This window comes from Ambystoma mexicanum, chromosome 3p (assembly GCF_040938575.1).
Source record: "Ambystoma mexicanum isolate Mex_15411 chromosome 3p, UKY_AmexF1_1, whole genome shotgun sequence".
In the NCBI taxonomy this organism is placed as follows: Eukaryota; Metazoa; Chordata; class Amphibia; order Caudata; family Ambystomatidae; genus Ambystoma; species Ambystoma mexicanum.
The window spans coordinates 889,699,462-889,722,532 of NC_090925.1; the positions used below are offsets into that span (position 1 = coordinate 889,699,462).

General features: G+C 48.0%; 1 protein-coding gene across 3 annotated transcripts in view; it reads right to left on the minus strand.

Moving 5' to 3' along the window:
- Positions 1-23,071, minus strand: part of RBL1 (RB transcriptional corepressor like 1) — a 1,112,731-nt gene that overhangs the window by 590,690 nt on the left and 498,970 nt on the right. For all 3 annotated transcript variants that reach the window (XM_069652118.1, XM_069652119.1, XM_069652120.1), the window contains one exon: positions 19,693-19,828. In XM_069652118.1, coding sequence (XP_069508219.1) covers positions 19,693-19,828 — 136 coding nt within the window. The remainder of the gene's footprint in view (positions 1-19,692; positions 19,829-23,071) is intronic.

Sequence of the window (23,071 nt, forward strand, 5' to 3'; positions counted from 1 at the left end):
CAGGTGCATTTTGAGAGCTGTACTTCTGAAACAAACAAGAGAACTCTGGCCAGACACAGTATACTTTGAGGTATTGTGTGACAGAGCATAGTACTGACAATAACAGGCATGGCACATTTAAGGACTGAACCCCCACCCCCTCGTCCCCCTTCTCTTCTCTGGTAAAGGGCTGACTCTCGACTTCCATCAAGCATCCAGTCCCAGGTCAGGAGGGGGCCCAGGCCCCCCACTCCCCCATCCTCCCTCCTCCCTCATGACCGGGTCAGCCCTCAGACCCTTAACAATATGTTTTGTAAATGGGATTTATTACTGAATACAAGATTTGGCCTTTAATGATAGCTATGCAGAAAGCATTGTACATTGTTGTAAAACTAACAATGGGCAATTGTCTCTTAATCCACACATGGCAACTTCACTTGTGAGCCATAGGGGAATCTCAAAGTGGCAAATCAAATTACCAAAATATATGTTGCATCCTGTGCTCAGATTAAAGAAGTAATGTAATGCTAGTGATTTCTACCAAATGCACAATATACAGTTGGAGGAGTTTACATACTCCAGCGATTTATATTTGAGTGAAAACATTGAAGGAGGCAATACAGAATTTGGCACAAGCCATGTTATTTCCAATCCTAGGCTCACAGATTACTTAAAATGTGAGACAATGGGCAAATCGTGCTATACAATTTGAGTGGTGGGTTGGGATGCTATAATCCGGGTCGGGGTAGCTGAACTATGGGCCACTAAATTGTACTTGTCCCACACAGGCCAAAGGTTGGCAGGCCTCCCCTGACAAATGTATAAAATATGCTATTTATTAATCCTTAAACATACTAAGACGGTCAAGCTCAAAAACACTATATACTGTAAAAGGGCCACATGGGGTGGACATATATATGGGATCCATTACTCACCGTAATCGTATTTCTGATGCATCTATCTGCTTAGATTCACATGCTATGCATACGCCAACATCTAGTGGAAGATGCGTAGTGTTACAGTTGTTTTTGAAACTCGAAAAAGGGACGTCGAAGGGCGTACCAGTAATACTATCCCTAGTGTGACAGCCACTGTATCCATCGTCCTTCACGCATCGAGGTCCCTCAGATTGTTTTGTTCTGACATGAGGTTGCATGAAGTGTAGTGCGAGTACAGTTGTATCCAAGCAGATATAGGCAGAAAGCTCATAACATCTATGCACCTTCTCTCAGGGGAGGAAGGGTGGGCGCATGGGAATCTAACCAGATACAAGCATCAGAAATACGATTACGGTGAGTAATGTATCCCTTTTGAGGCTCGTGGAATCTGCTTAGATCACATGCTATGCATAGATTAGCGAGCAGTGTCAGGAGAAGGTTGCGTGTCATGAGGAGTAGCAGCAAATAGATGTTTTAGAACAGTTTGTCCCACCTGTGTATCTGTCTTAGAATGTGTGTCAATGCAGTAGTGCTGAGTGAAGGTGTGTACTGAGCTCCATGTAGCTGCTTTGAAAATGCGGTCTAATGGGACATTTGCGATAAAAGCCAGAGTAGCTCCAGTGCTCCTTGTGGAGTGAGCTCTTGGTGTAAAAGTCAGTGTCTTGTTTGATAATGAATAGCACAATTGAATACATCTTACTATCCATCTGGAGGTCTCTGTCTCCATAGCACTAGGCAGAGAAGAACAGTTGATCTGTTTTGCTAAGCGGTCTGGTCTTCTTTACGTAGTAAAGGACCGCCCTCCTCACATCCAGTGTGTGGAGGTTTACATCAGCTGAGCTAGTTGGTCTCTGAAAGAAAGCCGGAAGATCAATAGATTGGTTCACGTGGAACTTAGAAATTAGTTAAGGGGAGAATCTAGGATGAGTATGTAAAACCAATTCATCTTTATGTATAATAAAGAAAGGGTCCTGCACTGACAATGCTTGCAATTCACTAACTCTTTCCATGGATGGGAAAGCCAAGCCTGTTCTTGTATCCAACACAGCCTCTAGGAACTGTGTTGATGTGTTTGGTACAAGACTCAATTTTTTCTCGTTTATCGAGAAGCCCAATTGGAAGAGAAGATCTATGGTTCTTTGCGTGTTTAGTTTGCAAAGATGGGCAGTCTCTCCTGTGATTAGCCAGTCATCCAGGTAGGGGTACACTGGGATTGCTTCCCTGGGCAAGTGCGCCACCACCACCGCCAGTACCTTGGTGAATACCCTTGTAGCTGATATTCCAGAGGGTAGCACCTTGAATTGGTAGTGCTGGTTTGCTACTTTGAACCGCAAGAATTTTCCTGTGCACTGGAAGCATTGAAATATGAAAATAGGCATCTTTCATATCCAATGTTGCCATGTAATCCCCCCGGCCCCCTGTTTTAGCAGGGGAATTACTTCTTGTAGTGTTGTCATGCATAACTTTTGTGGCTTTACATAAGTGTTTGCAGGGCGCAAGTCTAATACTGGGCACATGGTAAGGTGTTTTTTTGGCACAAGGAAGTATGTTGAATAAATACCCTTGTTTACCTCTTTGCATGGCACAATCTCGATTGCGTCCTTGAGGAGCAGCGCGTTGACCTCTTCTATCAAGATGAGTTGTTCTTCTCTTGCGGTTTTCTTTTGGCGCAGAGGGAGGTTTGATGGCTTTTCTAGGAGCTTCACTCAATAACCTCCCGTTACTGTTAACACCCACTTGTCTGTGGTTATTCCCTCCCATGCGTGAGGGAAGTTTGAAAACCGTCTCCCTACTGGAGAGGCATGGGAGGGGAGCTGTAGCGGCCGTCATTGTTTGGGAGGCGTTCCTCCACCTCTGGAGTTGAGGATCTCCCCCTGCCGCGGGACCTGCGCTGCCCTCTTGGATAGCCTTGGGACACTTGACCCTGATTGGTGTTCCATGACGCATTCTGGTTTTGTCCATAGCCGGATCCTCTTTGGGAATTTTGTCCGCGAAAACGTCGAAAATTGTTTCCGCCTCTTTGCCCAGTTTGTTTATTGGTAAGTTGGCCAAGGGATTGAAGAGTATCACACTCCTCTTTGGCCGACTTCAGAGTATCCTCCACCGCTTTGCCGAATAGTAAATTTGGTTCCAATGGCATGTGGAGCACCGTGCCTGTTTCTCCAGCTTAAAACCGGATTGGCGAAGCAAAGCACGACGCTTGAGAATGGTTCCTTCTGCAATTATGCGTCCGGCATGGTCTGCAGCGTTGAGGTTATTTTTTAACAGACTGCTGGCAGTAGCTTTGCCTTCAGCTGCTACAAGGGCAAGTTTAGTCTTTAGAGGCTCTGGAGCAGAGTCAACAAGGGTCGTAATCTCGTCCCATTTAATGCAGTCATAGCTCGCCAACAGTGTGGAATTGTTGGCGATCTTAGCTTGGAATGCTGCCGAAGTTGCCACCTTCCTACCCATGGTGTAGAGCTTCTTGCTCTCCTTTTCTGGGGGAGCTGCCGCAGAGGCCAAAAGGTGTACCAGCCCTCTTGCGGGTAGTTGTGACTACTAGTGAATCCGGCCTAAGCGGTCTTCTGATATTGAAGGGATCAGATGGTGCCGGGCGGAGTAGTTTCACTATTCGTGGATTGACTGCCCTGGTTAGATTGGGTGTTTCAAGTGAGGGTTGGATCCTCCTTTGAACAGACTTTAAAATTAGTATAAACTGGGTGGCAGCTTTTTTGTCCTGCAGGATATCCTCAACAAAATCTTGAATCTCAATTCTAAAGTGCTCATTAAGCACGGCCCGATTATCTATTGGGGAATCAGGTAAAGGGGAGTCTTGTGGAACTGGAGAGTCTATAGTATAAACCTGACTCATCGTCATTATCCTCATCATCCTCCTCCTCCTCATCATCATAGTATTGATCCTCCTCCTGATCCCCTTCTGTGTCTGCGTGCATGTCATTAACGTCTGCAGTGCGAGACATCTTTGCTGGAGGCTGGGATAAAGATTGGGGCTGAGTAGTGGAAGACCGGGGCTGAGAGCTCAAGGTCTGATCAGTTGGAGGTGTATTTTGTAAACTCTCTAAGACATTAGGGTTCTTTTCAAAGAAATTTGCAAAGAAGGACATTTTAGACAACACTATGTCCTCTGCTGACCATTTGGCTGACCTGGGGATAACCCCAGGTAAGGTACAGTAGGTATGTGGGGTGTAGGTAGGTCTATTATGTAAGGCCTCACTTAATGACCATCCGCCCCCCTCTTGTGGGACATTCTTCCCCTCCTCTTGTGGGGAAGTTACAGTGTCCTCCACCCTTTGAGACCTTTCCTTTTGGGTCTTGTTTTTCTGGGACTTGTCTCTATAATTTGGGCTCTTAGAGGAAGCTTTTTTGGAATTAGAAACTCTAATAAGGGTTTCTGGGAGATGTTTTTTAATCAGGTGTGATAATCGTGAATCTTTAGACTTCCCTAACTGTTTTGACGAAACGCGTCGAGTTTCAGCATTGTGAAGGACCTCCGCCTCATCGGCTGACGTTTGGTGTTCGGTTGAAGAAGTTTTATGGGCGGCGTCTTTTGTCTTATGGGGCCTGTCACGAGGCGACCGAGACTTGAGTGCCCAGAGGATAGGGAATCTGCCACTAGACGCCAAATCTCAGAGCCGACACATCGCTGCTGGTTATGTGTTTAGTGTGGGAAGATAGAGTGCTCTTGCCGCAGGGTGTAGTCCCCACAACAGAGCCGCCGGCCTGTCTCCCAGGGTCGGGGTCTAGCACTTGGGAACGTGACTGTTCCCAGTCACTCTGGCCGTCCGAAAAGGCATCGTCGTTGCCGTCACTGCAGGCTCCCTCCACGTCCATGGCGGCCTCGGCTTGCATGGCGTGATGGGCCCAGCGTTTCGTTCTGCAATCTTTAATGGTCTTGGGTCGAAAGAGCTTAAAAGCTCGGCAGTGCCCGTTGTCATGGTCGCGATTTAGACACAGGTTACAAACTCTGTGTTTATCGATCCACAGAAACTTTCTATTACAGGATGGGCAGAATTTGAAGAGTGTCTTGTCCATATCTGGGGAAGGCAGCTGGGCGATAAAACGAAAGGGTGGGTAAATACATTGAATAATGACCGACCCCACTTTCCCTACTGTGAGGGCCTGAGCCCGTTGGGCCTTCCAAGGCCGAAAGGGATCAGTTGAAAGTTGACTTTGTCCGACAGTTGTCTTGTCCTTTGTCTTGATTCTTCACCACGTCGAGAACACGGCATCGGGCGAAAAAGGACAGAAAGAGTAACTATTTTTTAACTTTGCATAAGCAAATTGCGTTAGCCGAATTTGAATTCTGCTTAATGCGACCACTCACAATGGCGGAAAAAAACAATCTGAGGGACCTCGACGCGTGAAGGACCATGGGTACAGTGGACTTCACACTTGGGATAGTATTACTGGCATGCCCTGTCGACGTCCCTTTTCGCGTTTCAAAAACAACAACTGTAATATTCCGCAGCTTCCACTAGATGTCGGCTTATGCGTAGCATGTGATCTAAGCAGATTCCACAAGCCTCAGAAATATCTATACATAGTTATAGACCCTTGCTCAGTGTGCTTAGAGGCAAAACTCCACCTGACTGATTAGGCCCAACAAGGCCTAAACACATGTCTGGGTTTGCTGTTGGCACTCTTGTTCAAAGGAGGTTTGCCTGGCATTTCGGTGCTGGACTGCCCTTGTGGGCGGGATAAAGACTGAAATGCAAATGGATATTCCTCTTTTGTGAAAAGTACAGTGAGCAAAAAGCGATGGCTGCTGACTTTCAAAGTGCAGAAAAACCACAGAACAGGTTATATCATGCCATGTTCTTTCTAGAGAGGGGCGCCTGATACCTTTTTTGTATATATACATAGTTGGTAATCTCAAAGTACGATTACCTACACTTTTCACTAAATATAGTAAAAAAGCAATTCAATTAAACAATGTAACAAAACGAACAAGTGACGTGGAAAAGGCAACAATTCAAAACTATGTCATAAAACCTGCTGCTTAATTATAAGGAGTAGTCCTCCCCTAGCAGGTAAGTGTACCAAAGGCTTAGAGAGTTCAAGAAACTGGCTGGCAAGTACCTGAAGCGAAAGTGGGTAATCTGAAAGCTGTCTGTGGACAGGTTTTGGCAAAGCCAACAAGCACGTAACAGATGAATTTTAAAACTGAGGTTTACACTCCCAATTTCCCACACTTGGGTTAATCCCAGGAGAGTAACTCCAACATTGAGAGTAATGTGAGATTAGTGTTAGGGAGAAGACTTTGTGACAATGTAATCCCTATGTGGGGGCATGGAAAGTTTTAAGTACACTTACGCCCCAATTTTCTAAGTGACCATCTCAAGTGCACTTAATCGCTGGGGACACATACTTCTGTCATTGGTCCCACTGTTAGGAGTCCAGGGGTCATGGATGGAGTGGCTGAAGTTGGTGCATGGCTTGGATCTGGCTCCTTGGCAGTCCCAAACTCATTAAAGGACAATGTAAAATCAATTAGTAACCCTTTATCGTTAGGTCCAATCTGTATTGACAGCGCTGCATCGATTCTTTCAATTTGCATCGCTCTGTTTGCGATTACAGTACCCTTTGCGCTACAGAAAACCATGTCATTTGTTAAGGATTTAGTCTACTTCCGACTCTTAGTCGCCGGCTGAACCGAAATAACAAGTTCCTTCTCTTTTGGGCTGTTTGCTGATACAATCGCCGGGCAAAAAGGATGTTTATGGGGCTTTGCTGTTTTTAACGTATAAGTGTAGCTCATACCAACAGTTGCAGGCTATCAACTAAAATACAACTTACATACACAGAAGAACAAGTTACTTCTTACCTGGTAACGTTCTTTCGACGGGATGTTCCTCCGACGTATTCCTTATCTTTGATAATACGTTTCCAGCTTGCTGGTCTCAGAGATTTTTTCTGTAGCGGGCGCTGCGCGTCGACGTCCGCCGAGTCGATGTCCCTCGACGGCCACCGTATCGCCGCCGACGTCACCATGCCCATAAATAGCCACGCGCTGCGTCCGTTGCTCAGTTCCGTTTTGTAGTATAAGAAAAGTCATGCCTGAATTGGTTATGACCATGAAGGAGCGTAAGCTGCAACCACAAGGGAAGTTATCACTGTGGGGATGGTTGGGAGGGGCGATAAGGAATACGTCGGAGGAACATCCCTTTCGAAAGAACGTTACCAGGTAAGAAGTAACTTGTTCTTCGAAGGGATTGTGTCCTCCGACGTATTCCTTATCTTTGATAGACTCCCATAGCAGTGGCATGTAATTGGAGGTGGGAGTGATAGTGTTATGTATCCCTTTAGGGATGGACCGAATGTAATACGGCCTTGCCAAATCTGGTCTCTTGAGCAGTGGAGAAATCCAGATTGTAAATTTTTGTGAATGTATGTGCGGACGACCATGTGGCAGCCGCACATATGACCGGACCAGTACCCCTCTTTGGAGAGCCGAAGAGGCTGCGATACCCCTGGTTGAATGAGCCCTGAGATTTTGGGGTGGCTCTTTCCCTGCGAGTCTATAACATTCCAGGATGGTCAAAATAATCCACCTGGAGATGGTTTGTTTTGTTATGGGTAGTCCCAACTTGTGACCCGAGTATCCTACAAACAGTTGGTCTGCTTGCCTGATCCTAGCCATTCTGCTGATGTAAAAGCTGAGAGCTAGCCTAGGGTCCAGCCTAAGTAGCTTTTCCTCCTCTTTCCGCGGATGGGGAGGAAGGTAGAACGAAGGCAAGGTAATTTTCTGAGTAATATGAAATTCAGAAACCACCTTTGGGAGGAAATTAAGCTTCACCCGTAGGACAACCTTGTCCTTGTGGAAGATTGTATGTGGGGGTTTACAGGAGAGGGCTTGTAGCTCGCTCACCCTCCTAGCAGATGTTAGTGCTACCAATAGGACAGTTTTAAGCGCGAGAAATCTCAGCACGCAAGAGTGAAGTGGTTCGAATGGAGTGCCCATTAAGAAGTTTAAGACTAAATTTAAGTCCCATAAGGGAACCTGGAATGGTTTTGGAGGGTAAACATTTGTTAGTCCCTTGAGAAATTGTACCACTAGAGGAATTTTGAAATACGATGGTTCCTCCGCAGTGCGCTTGAAGATAGAAAGCGCTGCAAGATAGCCTTTTACAGTGCCCACTTGAAGGCCTGAGTTTGCCAAGTAGAGTTGAAACGATAACAACGTTGGTGTACCACATGAAAAAGGGTCGATATTCTGTTCCCTACACCAGCTGCAAAATTTGTTCCAACGACAGCAGTATAAAGACTTTGTTGCTGGTCTTCTGGCCGAAAGCAACACCTCCATGACGTCATCAGGGAGATCCCAATCCTTGTACCTCAACCTTTCAGAAGCCAAGCGTGAAGGTTGAGGGTTCTGGTGTCTGGAGGAGAACCTGACCTCCCTTCTGCGAGAGAAGATTCTCTTTGAGTGGAAGACTGATTGGAGAACAGATGGACATATCTAGAAGGTCCGGTTACCACATTCTCCTGGCCCAATCCGGGGCAATTAGGATCATGATTTTCCGGAATCTTCTCAACCTCCTGATCATTTGAGGAATAACAGGGACTGGTGGGAACGCGTAAAGGAGTGGAAACTCCCAGTCCACTACGAACGCATCTCCTAGAGCTCCTCTCGGGGGAAATTCCCTTGAACAAAACAGATCACACTTCTTGTTGTTGCTTGTGACGAACAGATCCACCTGAGGGGTTCCTCAAAGGGTGAAGATCTCTTGAAGGACTTCCTGAGCTAGCTCCCACTCGTGGGAGACTGTGCTCTGCCTGCTCAGAGTGTCCGCTGTCAAGTTCTTCTCTCCGGCTAGGTGGACAGCCGATAGAGAGATTCCTTCTTGGATTGCCCAAAACCAGAGCTGCATCACCTCTCTGCACAGTGGCAGTGATCCTACGCCTCCTCTTTTGTTGAGGTAGTGCATGGCCACAGTGTTGTCCGTCATTATCAGGACATTTCTCCCCTGTGCTGATGGCAGGAAAGCTTTTAGCGCTAGTCTGATCGCTCTCAGCTCTAATAGGTTGATGTGTAGTCTGGACTCCGATGGAGACCAACGACCGCTGATGGTCAAGTCGTTGGCATGGGCTCCCCACCCCATGAGTGAGGCGTCTGTGACTACTGTTATCTCCGGCCATGGTTGCCAAAACAGTTCTCCCTTCAAGATGTTCTCTGCATAGACCCACCAATGAAGGTCGCGGGCTACCTTGTCTGGAATCCGGAGGAGATCTGTCATTCTCCCTGAGAATTGCGACCACTGACTTCTCAGTGCCCACTGAAGAGATCTCATTCTCAGGCGAGCCTCTGGCACAGTGAAGATGCAGGATGCCATGAGGCCTAGCAACCTCAAAAAGTCAAAGGCTGGGAGACGTTGGGCATTTTGAAACTTGGTGACCATCTGTAGAATATCTTGAGCCCTCACTTCTGGTGGCGAGGCTTTTCCCAGGGAAGTGTCCAGGACCGCTCCAATGAACTGGAGTCTCTGTGATGGTATCATCTGTGACTTCTTTAAATTGAGGGAGAAGCCCAGTCTGTGAAGGAAGTGGCAGACATAATCTAGATGGGCCTGGGCCTGTTCCGAAGATAGGGCCCTGATCAGCCAATCGTCCAGGTAGGGGTAGACGTGGATTCCTTCCCTCCTTAGACTCGCCACCGCTACCGACATCAGCTTGGTGAAGACCCTCGGGGCGGAGGTCAGCCCAAATGGCAGAACTCGAAATTGATAATGAGAGTCGCCAATTGCAAACCTCAGGTATTTCCTGTGTTTGAGATGGATTGGCACATGGAAATAAGATTCCTGAAGGTCCAGAGATACCAGCCAATCCTGGAGCTGGAGGGCCTGAAGGATCTGAGAGAGAGTTACCATCTTGAACTTGTCCTTCCTGAGGAACTTGTTCAAATCTCGTAAGTCCAGGATGGGTCTCAGTCCTCCGTCCTTCTTTGGTATGAGAAAGTAGGGGGAGTACCAGCCCTTGTTCCTGTCCGCTACAGGTACCGGTTCTATGGCACCTTTCTCTAGCAGGTCTATAATGTCCTGCAAGAGGAGCTGATCTGGAACTTTTAGAGAGCTGTTCCCCGGTGGATGACTCTGAGGAATGTGTAGAAAGGGTAGGCAGTAACCTTGGGCAACTGTCTCCAATGCCCAAGCATCTGACCTTATAGCCTGCCATTCCGTCAGATGGCGAGTTATCCTGCCCCCTACAGGTGTATTGTGTGGGAAGGCCTCAGAGTGGTTTGGGGCGGCTGATGCAGATGCCGAGGGTAAAGAGGCACCTGCTGCGGTCTTAGTACTTTTGACCCGTCCACCTCGAGTGGATCTCCTTTGGCCTCTTTGAGCCGGCTGTCCTCTGCCTTTCCCGAATGCGGAATAATAGTGAAAGGACTTACCTCTCCCAGAGGTTCCTGAGGGGCGTAAAGGAGTTTGGCGGATAGCAGCTCCTAAAGATTTTGCTGCTGCTTTAGAAGTCTGTAACTTTTCCAGACTGTCAACAGACTTTTTCCCGAATAATGAAGAGCCGTCAAAGGGCATATTCAAAAGTCTGGCCTGTACATCAGGGGCAAAGCCCGACTTTCGCAACCACGCATGCCTGCGGATTGTTGTAATTTCCGCCATGGCCCTACTGATACTGTCAGCGGAATCGATGCCAGTTTGAAGTGATTCGCACATGGCATCTTTGCCATCTTTAATAATGTTAAGGAAGGCTTCCTTTTCCTCTCCTTAGGGTATGCAGTCAGCCGCTGATGAAGCACACTCCCATAGTGTGTGACTGAACCTGGCGAGCGTACAGGTGGCGTTGAGGGACTTAAACGCCATACTACAGGCAGAGAAAACTTTCTTTGCCATAGAGTCGTACCTCTTGTCATCTTTATCCTGTGGGACAATAGAGTAAGCGGTCCTACTGCTAGATGAAGTTGCCGCTTGAACCACCAGGCTCTCTGGGGTCGGGTGTTTTGACAGGTATTCAGGGTCAGCAGCCGCTACCCTATACTTGGTTGACAATCTTTTATTGACTGCAGGGATAACTTTGGGAGTTTCCCAATTAGATGCAATTTTCCTTTGTAAGGCTGCATGGAAGGGGACCACCGGGTCCTCCTGTGGGCCTTTGTCCAATATATCTGTTAGGTCATCCTGTTGGAAAACAGGTGAAGGCGCAGACCAACCCATAAACTCAATTATTCTTGCCATCAGGGTTCTATAGGGTGTTTCGGCATGTTCCCCTGGGTCTGGCTTAACAAATTCCACTTGTAGTGAGGCCTGTAGTTCCTTCAGCCTTCTTTCCTCAGAGGTGAAATCCTCTGCAGTAGGCAGTGTGGTCCTCTGTAACTCGAATGTTTCCTGGTCAGAATCTTCCCCTTCTTCATAAATTGAAGAAGGTCCAGGGTACTCTGACCTCTGAAATGGAGTAAAACCCATCTCTAAGGCAGAAGGAGCCAAACTAGTCGTTATTGGATGAGAAAGCGTCGATGCTGATGTAACAAGCTTCGAAGGCGTCGAAAAAACTGGAAGGGGTCTCGAAGAACTCGAGACGATCGGGATCCTACTCGAGGGCATCGACGACGGTCTCGGCGTCGTGCCGGAGGGCCCTTGAATTCACCGTTAGCTGTGGAGTGGCCTTGGTCCTCTCTTTCATCGGCGTCGACGATGGCGTTGAGTCGATCGACCGATGCGTCGAGGAACCCTTCGACAACGGCGTCGATGGCGCCGATCCGTGCGTCGAAGGAATCCTCGACGACGGCGTCGAAGACGGTGCCTTCTTACCCGATGGCTCATGGCGCTCTCGGATGGAATGTTTCGCCGGGTGCTGCGACTCGCGGCGTTTTGATTTTTTGGGTTCAGGTGTCTTCGAGGGGGTCGAGGCCGCGTTCTCGAAGACGCTTAACATTTTCTTTCTGAATTCCTCCCACTCAGCTTGAGAACTGTGTTTAGTGGGACAGGAGACCCTTTCTGGGGACACAGAAGACGACGAGGAATGAGACCTTCGACGTCTCTTTTTTGAGTGCCTTGATCTTGACGAATGGTGGGAGCTGCTTCGAGATCTAGAATGGGAATGTTTGACGGCGAGGAGAGGAATGCCTCGACTCAGCCGACGAAACTTTCGAGGAGGTTTTGGCTGACTTACCTTTCTCGAGCTTCCCCTTGCGCTGCTTCAAGGCTTTCGCCGTTATGGACATGCAGTCCTCTCACTCCAAACAATGGTGCTCGGATCCCAAGCACCATAAGCAGATCCTGTGTGGATCCGTTATTGACATTTGTTTACCGCAGTCTCGACATTTCTTGAAGCGGATCGCGGCGTCGTCAGTTCTGATGAAGAAGCCATCGAGAACGATAAGGTATATTTGAGTAGAAATAGATAGTTAACCTGACTGAACTGAGCAACGACGTTCCGAGGCCCCACGAAGCGCGGAAAAACGGAACTGAGCAACGGATGCAGCGCGTGGCTATTTATGGGCATGGTGACGTTGGCGTCGATACGGTGGCCGTCGAGGGACATCGACTCGGCGGACGTCGGCGCGCAGCGCCCTCTACAGGAAAAATTTCCGAGGCCAGCAAGCTGGAAGGGAATAGTTTCTTACCTGTAACTCCATTTCTCCAGCATTGGTATCTTTCATGGATTCACATGCTTTGAATATTCCCCGTCGTCAGGCTGGGAATCCCCGGTACATTATATAGACCCTTTCCCGTAGGAAAACTTTTTCGACGCTTATGCGTCCTATCCACCTCGTTTTGTATCATGCGTGCCCGTGCCGTCAGGACGTCATGATATAAATACAGGCCCCGCCCCCGCGCTCCCTCAGATTTCGGCCCCCAAAGTAGTGGGGGAACCGGTTTGCATGATCAGGGGAGGCAGGTGGGCGCATGTGAATCCATGAAAGATACCAATGCTGGAGAAATGGAGTTACAGGTAAGAAACTATTCCCTTCTCCAGCATTGGATCTTTCATGGATTCACATGCTTTGAATAGATTACATAGCAGTACTACACCCAAGAGGAGGTGTGCATGCAAACCCCTATACATTCTTCGCAAAAGGCCGTTCCCTAAGATTATGTATACATCAGTAATAGTTTACATAGGGAAAAAACGGACCACATACAGTCATAAATTCCACAGGATGCCACCCCGCAGCCGGGGCTTACCTTACTGGAATAGGTGTCGAAGCACCGCCTGTCCCATCCGGGTGTCTTCGGCATGTTGCTGCGACAGGCAGTAATGGCGGGTAAAGGTGTGTGTAGTCGCCCAGGTAGCCGCCATGCAGATGTCCCCTAGAGGGACTCCGGCCCACAGTGCCGTCGACGATGCCGCTGCTCTAGTTGAATGAGCTCTTGGCCGTCGTAGAAGAGGCTTCCCTGCCTTGGAATGGCAGTACGAGATGGTAGATGACACCCATCTTGAAAGTCCTTGCTTTGAAATGGCTTTTCCTCTAGCACCCAACCCATAGGCCACAAACAGCTGTCTCGTTTCTCTGAACGGTTGCGTACGATGAAGATAAAACTTGAGAGCCCTTTTTACATCCAATGTGTGTAGCATGCGCTCCGCTCCCGAGCATGGCTCCGGAAAAAACGTAGGCAACACGATAGAAGAGTGTTTATGAAACACCGAAGGAGCTTTTGGTATGAACTGTGGGTTAGTGGCTAGGACTACCTTGGTCTTGAAAAATCGTAAGTATGGTGGGTCCACCATTAGAGCCTGAACTTCTGAGATACGTCGGGCTGAAGTGATGGCCACCAGGAAGGCCAATTTCCACGACAGAAACTTCAGAGACGATGATGACATTGGCTCAAACGGAGGTTTCATAAGAGACGTTAAGATCAGATTGAGGCTCCACTCCGGTGGAAATTTCTTCTCTGGAGGGAAACTCCGAAAGAGGCCTTTAAGGAAGTGCTTAATCAGGCGGTCGCTGAACAATGGTGCCGAGTGCCGTCGACGAGTAAACCTGGAAATGGCTGCTAGGTGTACTTTTATTGACGACACCGACAGGCCCATTTGAGCTAATAACAGCAAGTATGGAAGGAGCTGTTCCGGCCTAATCGATTGCGGGGCCAAACCTGGTTGATCCTCACACCATTGACAGAACCTTTTCCATTTGTACGCGTATGAGGCGTTTGTGGAAGGTGCTCTTGCCGCTTGCAGGATACGTCGACAGTCCTCCGGAATCGTTAGCCGACCAAATTCGGCGAAGTCAGGAGCCAGGCCGTCAACTTGAGGCTGTCCGGGTCGTGATGCCAAACGACACCCTCCTGTCGAGACAGAAGGTCGGGGGTCTTCTGGAATCTCATCGGTTCCGCCGCCGCTAAGTGTAGTAGGTCTGAAAACCACACTTGTCTGGCCCAGTATGGGGCCACCAGAATTACCCGACATGGGTACCTGAGGATCCATTGCAACGTCCTCCTGACAAGGGGAAAAGGAGGAAATGCGTACAGGAATTTGTTCGTCCATGGGAATGAGAACGCATCCCCCAGTGAGCCCTGCTGAGGCCATCTGCTTGCGTACTGATGGCATTTCTTGTTGTTCTTCGTTGCAAACAGGTCTATGGAAGGGTGTCCCCATTCCTTGAATACTTGTTGAAGTTGTTGGTCGTTCAGCACCCATTCGTGAACTTCGTTCATTTCTCTGCTGAGGGCATCGGCTTCCACGTTTTTCACTCCTGGTAGGTGAAATGCTAAGATTTGTATGTTGTGTTGAAGGGCCCAATGCCAGATTTTCTGTGCCTCTGTCGATAGGGACCTGGAACGTGTCCCTCCTTGTTTCCTCAAGTAGAACATCGTAGTGGTGTTGTCCGTCATGACACGCACCACCGAGTCCCTCAGTTGCGGAAGAAAAGACTTCAGAGCCCATCGCACTGCTCTCAGTTCTAGCAGGTTGATATGCAGGGAGGACTCCTGCAAAGACCACTGGCCTTGTACCTGTAACATATCCAGATGAGCTCCCCATCCGCTCAGCGATGCATCCGTCACCACCGTCTTTTGGAACTCTGGTTCCAGTAGAGGCATCCCTCTCGTTAGGTGAGTAGACACTTTCCACCAGCCGAGTGCTTGAACTAGTTGTTCGTCGACGACCAGTCTGTCGGACCAGCGACCTCTGCTCTGTGCCCAACGGTCCGCTAGAAATTCCTGGCAAGGCCTCATAAACAGACGGCAGTTGTTTATTAACGGAATGCAGGACGACATGGTCCCTAGCAGGGACATGTACTTGCGCACAGAGACTCTGGTACCGCCGCTCCATTCCGACGCCTTGTTTTGAAGTTTCTGAATTCTTTCGCTGGATGGTTTCACCAGGCTTGTGTGCGTATGAAACTCCGCTCCTAGAAAGACCAAGGTCCTCGAAGGCTCTACTGAGGACTTGTTGAAGTTTATTGCGAAGCCCAGTTCCTGTAAGATGGACATTGTGGCTCGTAGACTGTCTCGTGTTTGTTCCTTGGATGACCCTCTGATTAGCCAGTCGTCTAGATATGGATAGACATGATGACCATCCTTCCTTAAATGGGCCGCTATAGGGGCCAAGCACTTGGTGAACGTCCTGGGGGAGGACTTGAGCCCGAACGGGAGGACCTTGAACTGAAAATGCTTTCTCCCGACGACGAATCTTAAATATCTCCTGTGTCGTGGGCGTATTGGGATGTGAAAATAAGCATCCTGAAGGTCTAGTGAAGAGAGATAGTCCATGGGTTGCACCGATCTGATAACCTCTTGGAGTTTTAGCATTTTGAATTTTTGGCTCTTTAGCCACTTGTTGAGTACCCTCAGGTCGAGAATGGGCCTCCATTTGCCGTTTGGCTTTTTGACAACAAAGAACCTGGAATAAACTCCTTGGCCTTCCTGTGCCACAGGAACTCTCTCTACCGCCCCTTTTCGCAACATAAGCTCCGCCTCTTGTCGTAGGATTTGGAGGTGGGGCTGTGTCGAGAATAAAGGAGGAAGACGCGGAGGCTTGTCTTTGAATTGCAGCGCATGACCCATGCGAATCGTGTCTAGGACCCATCGATCTTTGGTGATGCATTTCCATCGGTCGAAGTGATGAGAGACTCGACCCCCCAGGACGTTCCGAAGGCCGTCATTGGTTGCTGGTTTGCTTGTTCTTCGTTGACGACGGACCTGAGCCTCGCCGCCTGGAGGCTTGATAGTCCCTGCTTCCACGTGCCGACTGGGACGCTCGTCTGAACCCTTGTGAAGAGTACGAGGGCCTGTTAAATCCACGGTCCCTCGAGGCTCCAAAGCGGGAGTTTCCAGAAGCACCTCTGAAAGGGCGAAAAGAGCGAAAATTTCTACCCGTTTGAAGGGCGCCGAGGGACCTAGCAGTATCCGTGTCTTCTTTCATCCCTTTCAGCGCTTCATCAACTTTTTCGCCAAACAGGTGCTCCCCTTCGCATGGCATGTCCAGGACTTTGTACTGTACTTCAGGACGGAAAGTAGTACATTTGAGCCACGCTTGTCGACGAAGCACTACTCCATGGTTGATTTGTTTGAAACCAGACTCTGCTAGGTCCACTGCGATATTAATAGCGTGGTTCGAGGCCTCCTCGCCGTCCCGCACCAGTAACATAGCTGCTTTTCGGTGTTCGTCTGGCAGGTGTTCTAGGATAGGGGCTAATTTGTGCCACATTTCCCTATCATATCGTGACACGATCGCTAAGGAATTGGCTGCTCTTACTGTCGTCGCTCCGACCGAGAGCACCTTCTTTCCAAATGCGTCCTGCCTCCTAGCCTCGCTTTCCGGTGGCGTTGAACATTTCTGCTGGACCCTGGCCTTCCTAGCTGCTGCCGCCGACACCACCGAGTCAGACAAAGGCTGTGATGTTAGACATTTTGGAGTGGACTCAGGAGCTTTAAACTTTTTCTCGATCCGTCCCTTTATGGCTGGTTCCGAGAACGGATGGCGCATCGTTTTGAGACCTTCTTGCCACACGTGGTCAAGGATTGGGATGGCAAATACCGATTTTCTCCTTTGACCCATATGGTCAAAAAGGAAACAGTCTTTCCTCTGCTCCTCAGGAATCAAGCCGAATTCGGAACACGCTTTCCCCATCATTGCATGGAAGGCTCCCACATCATCAGGGGGAGATGGCTGTGTCTGGCTCCTCGTAGACTCCAATTCTACATCCGAATTCCATGTCGGGTCCCTCGACGGTGACAGGGAGATGTCTGACCCAGAGTCATCATGTATAGAGTCGGACTCCGACAACTCACCCTCCTCCTGAGCTCGAGGACGATCTTTTACCGCCTGGGGAGCCGATGGGTGATTCGTCGACGAGCGAGCCGTACAAGTTTGCTCGTCGACGGAAGGTACAGACAGAAGTGACGATGACGTCCCAGGTTGAGGGAACTGGGTATCCAGCCGCTGTAGTAGCTTCTGAAGAGTATTAAGCACATCCAGAGACAAAACTGTCTGGGGGTTCAGCAACGTGGATGATATAGGTACCATACCCCCGCTCGCACTCGTCGCCGTCGTCGTCGACGTGGAAGGCCGTAAGCCTAAATCCAATGGCTGCAGAACCATGTCACCTTCCCCTTCCGCCGAGCAGGCCGTGTCTGGCTGCAGTAAGACCTCAGGGGGGATCGGGTCATAGACCTCAGGCAGCCAAGCCATAGACTGAGTTTCCGTCGACGAAGGAATCCCAACCGCTGCTGCTTGAACGGTAATAGGCATCGTCAACGACACCGAGGTCGACGAGGAAGTCGTCGTCGTCGAGCCTTTAGACTTCGTTGTCGATTTTGATGCCGACTTCCCGGCTGAAGCTTCTCGACTCACGGAAGACCTGGGACGGTCCCCTGAGGAGGATTAGACAGCGCCAGCCTCTCCGTCTTAGATGATGAGGAGGAGGAGGGCTTTTTATGAGATGAGGAGGATCCAGCATGTTTCCCCTTATGCTTGTCCTCAGGGCGAATTTCTGCTGGCCGCACCTTCTTCGATGGAGGCTCCGACTTGCTCCTGGAGGCCGTGGAGCCAACTTCCGAAGCCGGGTAGGCACCCGCTCCGTCATTAAGCCAGTCGACCAGCCTTCTTTTACGGTCCTTAAGGGTTTTTTGGGAGAAACCCTGGCATATCTCACATGTATCCGCCGCGTGGTGCGGGTGGAGACAGTAGATACAGTCCATGTGGCCGTCTCCTTCATAAACCTTTTTGAGGCCACAGGTTGCACATGGGCGAAATAACGCCTTTCCAGACATAATTCTCCAGATTTGAACTTCGCTTACGCGAAACAGACAAAAAAACAATCTAGTTATCACTAGTAGTAACACGAAGATCCCACTGCTTTGAAAGACGGTTGAAATCTGAGGGAGCGCGGGGGCGGGGCCTGTATTTATATCATGACGTCCTGACGGCACGGGCACGCATGATACAAAACGAGGTGGATAGGACGCATAAGCGTCGAAAAAGTTTTCCTACGGGAAAGGGTCTATATAATGTACCGGGGATTCCCAGCCTGACGACGGGGAATATTCAAAGCATGTGAATCCATGAAAGATCCAATGCTGGAGAAACGTATTATCAAAGATAAGGAATACGTCGGAGGACACAATCCCTTTGAAAATATATTACAGGCACGTGTAAACAATTAATTTACAGCTCTGCTCTGGCTCCCAGCACCCACCAGCTCAACTGCACTCCACAATGCACTCCTCAAATGCGTGCGGATTGTTGTTTTTATAGGCAGCTGGTCTGGGGACTGATGGGGGGTGGTGGGGCGGAACCAGCCTGGTTCTCCAGCAAAGTCAACGTTTTGAATTCATTCTGTAAAAAGTCCGCAAAGAACAGGAATAGGCTAAGAGCTCCTCCTGCATAACTGCACTCCACAATGCACTTGTCAAATGCGCTGACAATTCCAGCTGACAATGCAGGACAGGCCCGACATCACAGGACAGCAGATACAATAAAGGCCACAAAGAGGAGGCAAACCCCTCCCACCCCCAGATAAGGCAGACCAAAAGCACCAGCGAAGAAACCCCGTGATGGGTCAGCAGGCTCCAAAGTGAGCCCATGAGTGCCCATCTGCCCCTTTTAGACCTACCTGGTGGTTTCCCAAAAATGAAAAAGGACCCCAAGAAAAATGGTAACGAGCAGGCTTGAAACCACATTAGTACTGCAATGGCTACAAACGGTAAAATGGACTAATGTGGTAAATACGCTTGTGTCCTTGGTGAACGCCAAAAATAAATTATGCTGCCACTAGCCTTCTCCCCGTAACCCATTAATACAGGAGGGCCAAAAATGGTGGGCATAAAAAGCATCCCTCCCCCTCATGCAATAGGACCATATACTATACTAAAACAGCGGTTCCATATCTTTATATCGAAAATGTTAGATATATCGAGTATTTTATAACTAAAACATGTATACCAAATGCATTTTATTTTTTAGGAGGGGGGCCACCCAGAAACCTCTGTTAACCACCCTTAAAAACCCACACCGAACATTTCCCCACCCAAAAATACATTCGGTATACAGGTTTTCGTTATAAAGTACTCAATATATGTGTGTTTCACCGATATAAACACTGCATACCTAAAAAAAGCATTGTAGTGGTAGGGGGATTTCTGCTCAAGCCCCCCTGTTCACATAAAGAGGTGAGAACCTAGACAAATCCAAGGGGAAAAGCAAAAACCTTAGGGGTTCATACGAAGACTGCAGAAACCCCAAAAATGTAATTCTGCCCTAACAGGTTGTAAGCTTATTTTCACAATTAACTCAACTTTGACCACACCAGAACCCAGGTACTTTGGGAAAGAAAAGTATATATTTTATATATATTAATGTAACAGTGATATTTCAAACTTACCACCTCGGACTCCACCACCAAGGTCAGTACGAACTTCTCTCAATCGACGGTGCACTATTGGTGACAGAGGCATCATGGGAAGGTGTCCCAGAATGTTTCCAACATTACTTGTATCAAAATTGCTGGGGAATAGCACCTTTAATAAAAAAAGGAAAACAAAAGCATTGCTAGGAGTTTAATTTGCTGGAAGCTTAAGTGAAGTAGCACACTTAAAATTAAGTATTTGCATCTTTCATGACTATCATGTCCATTTTGATTGCAGCCCAGCCCCATTCATTAGTAACTCTATCTAGCATTTTTTTTTCTCCAACATATTTTTTAACGGTCACTGCATCACACTTTGGGCATAAGAGAGCACCAAATAGCATTGCGTGGCTCCCACAGGAGCCCATATCTTGAGAATGTGTTCACAAATATTTACAGCATATATTGAGACGCCAGCATTTACGTATACTCCTTGCTGTACCCTCTCAGCGTCTACCCATGTATTTTATCCCTCTCTGGTCAAGAGCATCATGACAAAGATCATCTTCTGATCAGGGGCGGTTTCACAGTCACCCCAGGCACTTTGTCAAAATATTCTATAAATAGCACCCATACATTTCTGTATCGCTCATATTTCTCCATACGTAATGCTGTGATGTTCTCCACTATTAAAATTTCTAGATCTTTACCCACCACATCTGTATGATTAGACCTTTTCGGATTCTTCCAGTTACGAGCAATAGTGATCTTTGCCGCTACCAGGAGGGGAACCATTAGGGTCGCCAAGCACCCTGTTATGGGAAGGATACATTCTCCTGCATCTCCCAGTAATATTACCTAAGGATCCATGGGGAATTGGATACCTGTAATTTATTTTATTTGCGCCAAGACCGCCTTCTAAAAACATTGCACCTTGCCACATGTCCACAACATATGCTTCAAGGAGCCCTCCTCAGCGCAACCTCTCCAACAGTTGGCGCAATACGTCTCATTCAACTTATGTAGGTTCTGCGGTGTCAAGTCCCACAGATAACGAATCTTCACCACACATTCTTTGTCAGTCACACATGAAGAGGCCCAGTGTGCACAAGCCAAAATCCCATTCCAGGCATTGTCAATCTCTAAACCCAGGTCTTGTTCCTATTTAACCATATAAGGTAGAGGTTCCCGAGGATCAGATCTATTCAGTAATCTATATAGTATGGAAACATTAGCAGCCCAGGGACGCATCGGTGCATAGAGAAACCTTTCAAACTCCCTGATGTGGAACATGTTCTTACAATCCTCAAAGGGTAATGGTCTTCCCCCTGCCTGCATATAGTTGTTGACGATCAATCAGTCCACCAACTCCAAAAGCTTTGTTTAGCCCTATATGGTTGAAAATCTGGATTATCACATATAGGAGTCAGCAGGCATATTCCCGCCGGAGCTCTCCATCTACGGGATGCCCTGTTCCAATAGTGTATTATATTTTTCAGCAAGGTCAACATGGGAAACGCTTCCCTACGATTTCATTTTTGCAGGAAGGGAATCTGACAAGGGATCACAGGGAGCCCACAAGTTCAATTAGTTTCCACTTTGGTCTTCGGTTTCCTCCAACTTCCAGGTCAGCATTTGCGATATCTGTGCTGCGAGATTAAATCTATGAACATTAGGGACCCCCAGACTCCTATTTCTCATCCCTCTCAACAGAACCTTCCTTGGTATGCATGCTTTTCTCTTCCCCATATGAATTGGTGTAGCTTTGCTTGAAGCATTCGCAGATTAGAATCAGGGATTCTGACCGGTAATGCCAAGCATTGGTATAGCAATCCAGGTCTCAGGATCATCTTGCCCGCCACTATCCTTCCAAACCAAGAAATGTCCTGCTTATCCCCACCTATCCAGGTCCTCAGCGAAACCTTTAAAAAGCAGCGGGACGTTACATTGAAATGTCTGAGATGTAGCATTGGGAATTCCGAACCCCTAGGCAATTTATGGCTGTCTGGGCCCACTTTATTGGGCATATCACAGAGACCCTTTCCACACCCATTGGGGCAGCGACACATCAAGTCCACTAGACTTAGAATAGTTGACTGTGAATCCCAAAGCCGGACCAAAAGCCCCCAATTCCTCCATTAATACAGGCAGAGCTGTGTTTAGTTATCGTATTATGACCATAACATCATCCACATAGACAGATATTTTATACTCGATCACTACAATCTTGATCCCTTGAATCCTGTTATACCGCAGTCTATTTGCGAAACGTTCCATTGACATAGCAAATATGAGTGGGGACAAGGGGCATCTCTGTCTAGTACCGCTTGCAAACGCTATTTTCAGCTTACCAAGCACATTCATTCTTGTCGTCGTATAGGGTCGCTGATAGTTTGCCAAAATCAAACAACTAATGCTGAGGCCAAATCCCGATGCCTCCAGCGTCAAACAGATGAAGTCCCAAGCCACCTTATCAAAAGCCTTATGGGTCTCCAGAGATGTAACCCCATTTCCTTTGTGGCATTTTAAATAGAAAATCCTTCTGCTTAATGCATTTGTCTGCTACCATAATTAACCATGTCCTTTACTATGACGTGTCACAATTTCTCCCCTGCATGTTCCCGATTTCAATCATTATTCCAGCTTTGACAGCAGGAAATTCTCCCCCTATCAATTTCGTACATGAAAATGCCTGGTTTACAAAGCAATCTATAATTAATAGAAACTTTAACTAGGAGGATAAATTCAACTCAGCAATTAACTTGTGCTACTAGTATGTTGCTCTTAACACATAAGCCATGCCAGTGTTCAAAATGTAAAGAAAACAGCCATTCAACGGCTGCACAAAACAATGAGGTGGCATTAAAGGCCAGCATGCAACATGGACTGGCACAGTTTGGTAGGGTAAGGGAGCGGTTAAGGGGAGGAGAGGTTGGTGGGGGTTGCAGAAGAGTTGAAGGGTTTGGCCCACACAAGGTACAGGATTAAGTGCATCTACATGGTGGGGAGGGCCAGCAGATCACGTGACAGAACCAGAGGCACCCTCACATAAGCGCGATGAAATGAGACAAGGCTGCTGCAGGGTTCTAGAAAACTAGGTGTGTAAAAAGAAAGGGCGGAGTAAGTAAATGGGATAGGGGGTGTGTAGTGAGAGGTGGGATTTGGGGACAAGGTGGCAATGGGCAAGGTAACAGCACAAATTCATGTACTGCTCTTGAGCTTCTTTGCTCTTCAATGTCAGTTTGTTTTCAGCCAGGACCAGTTTCCACAGATTGATGAGCCATTTGCTCCAATTTTGGAGTCGGAAATAACTTTCTTTTCAATGCTCCTTGATTCCTAGCCAGAAACAATCCAAGAGTCAGAAGAACAAGTTATTTTCTTACCTGGTAACGTTCTTTCGATGGGATGGTCCAAC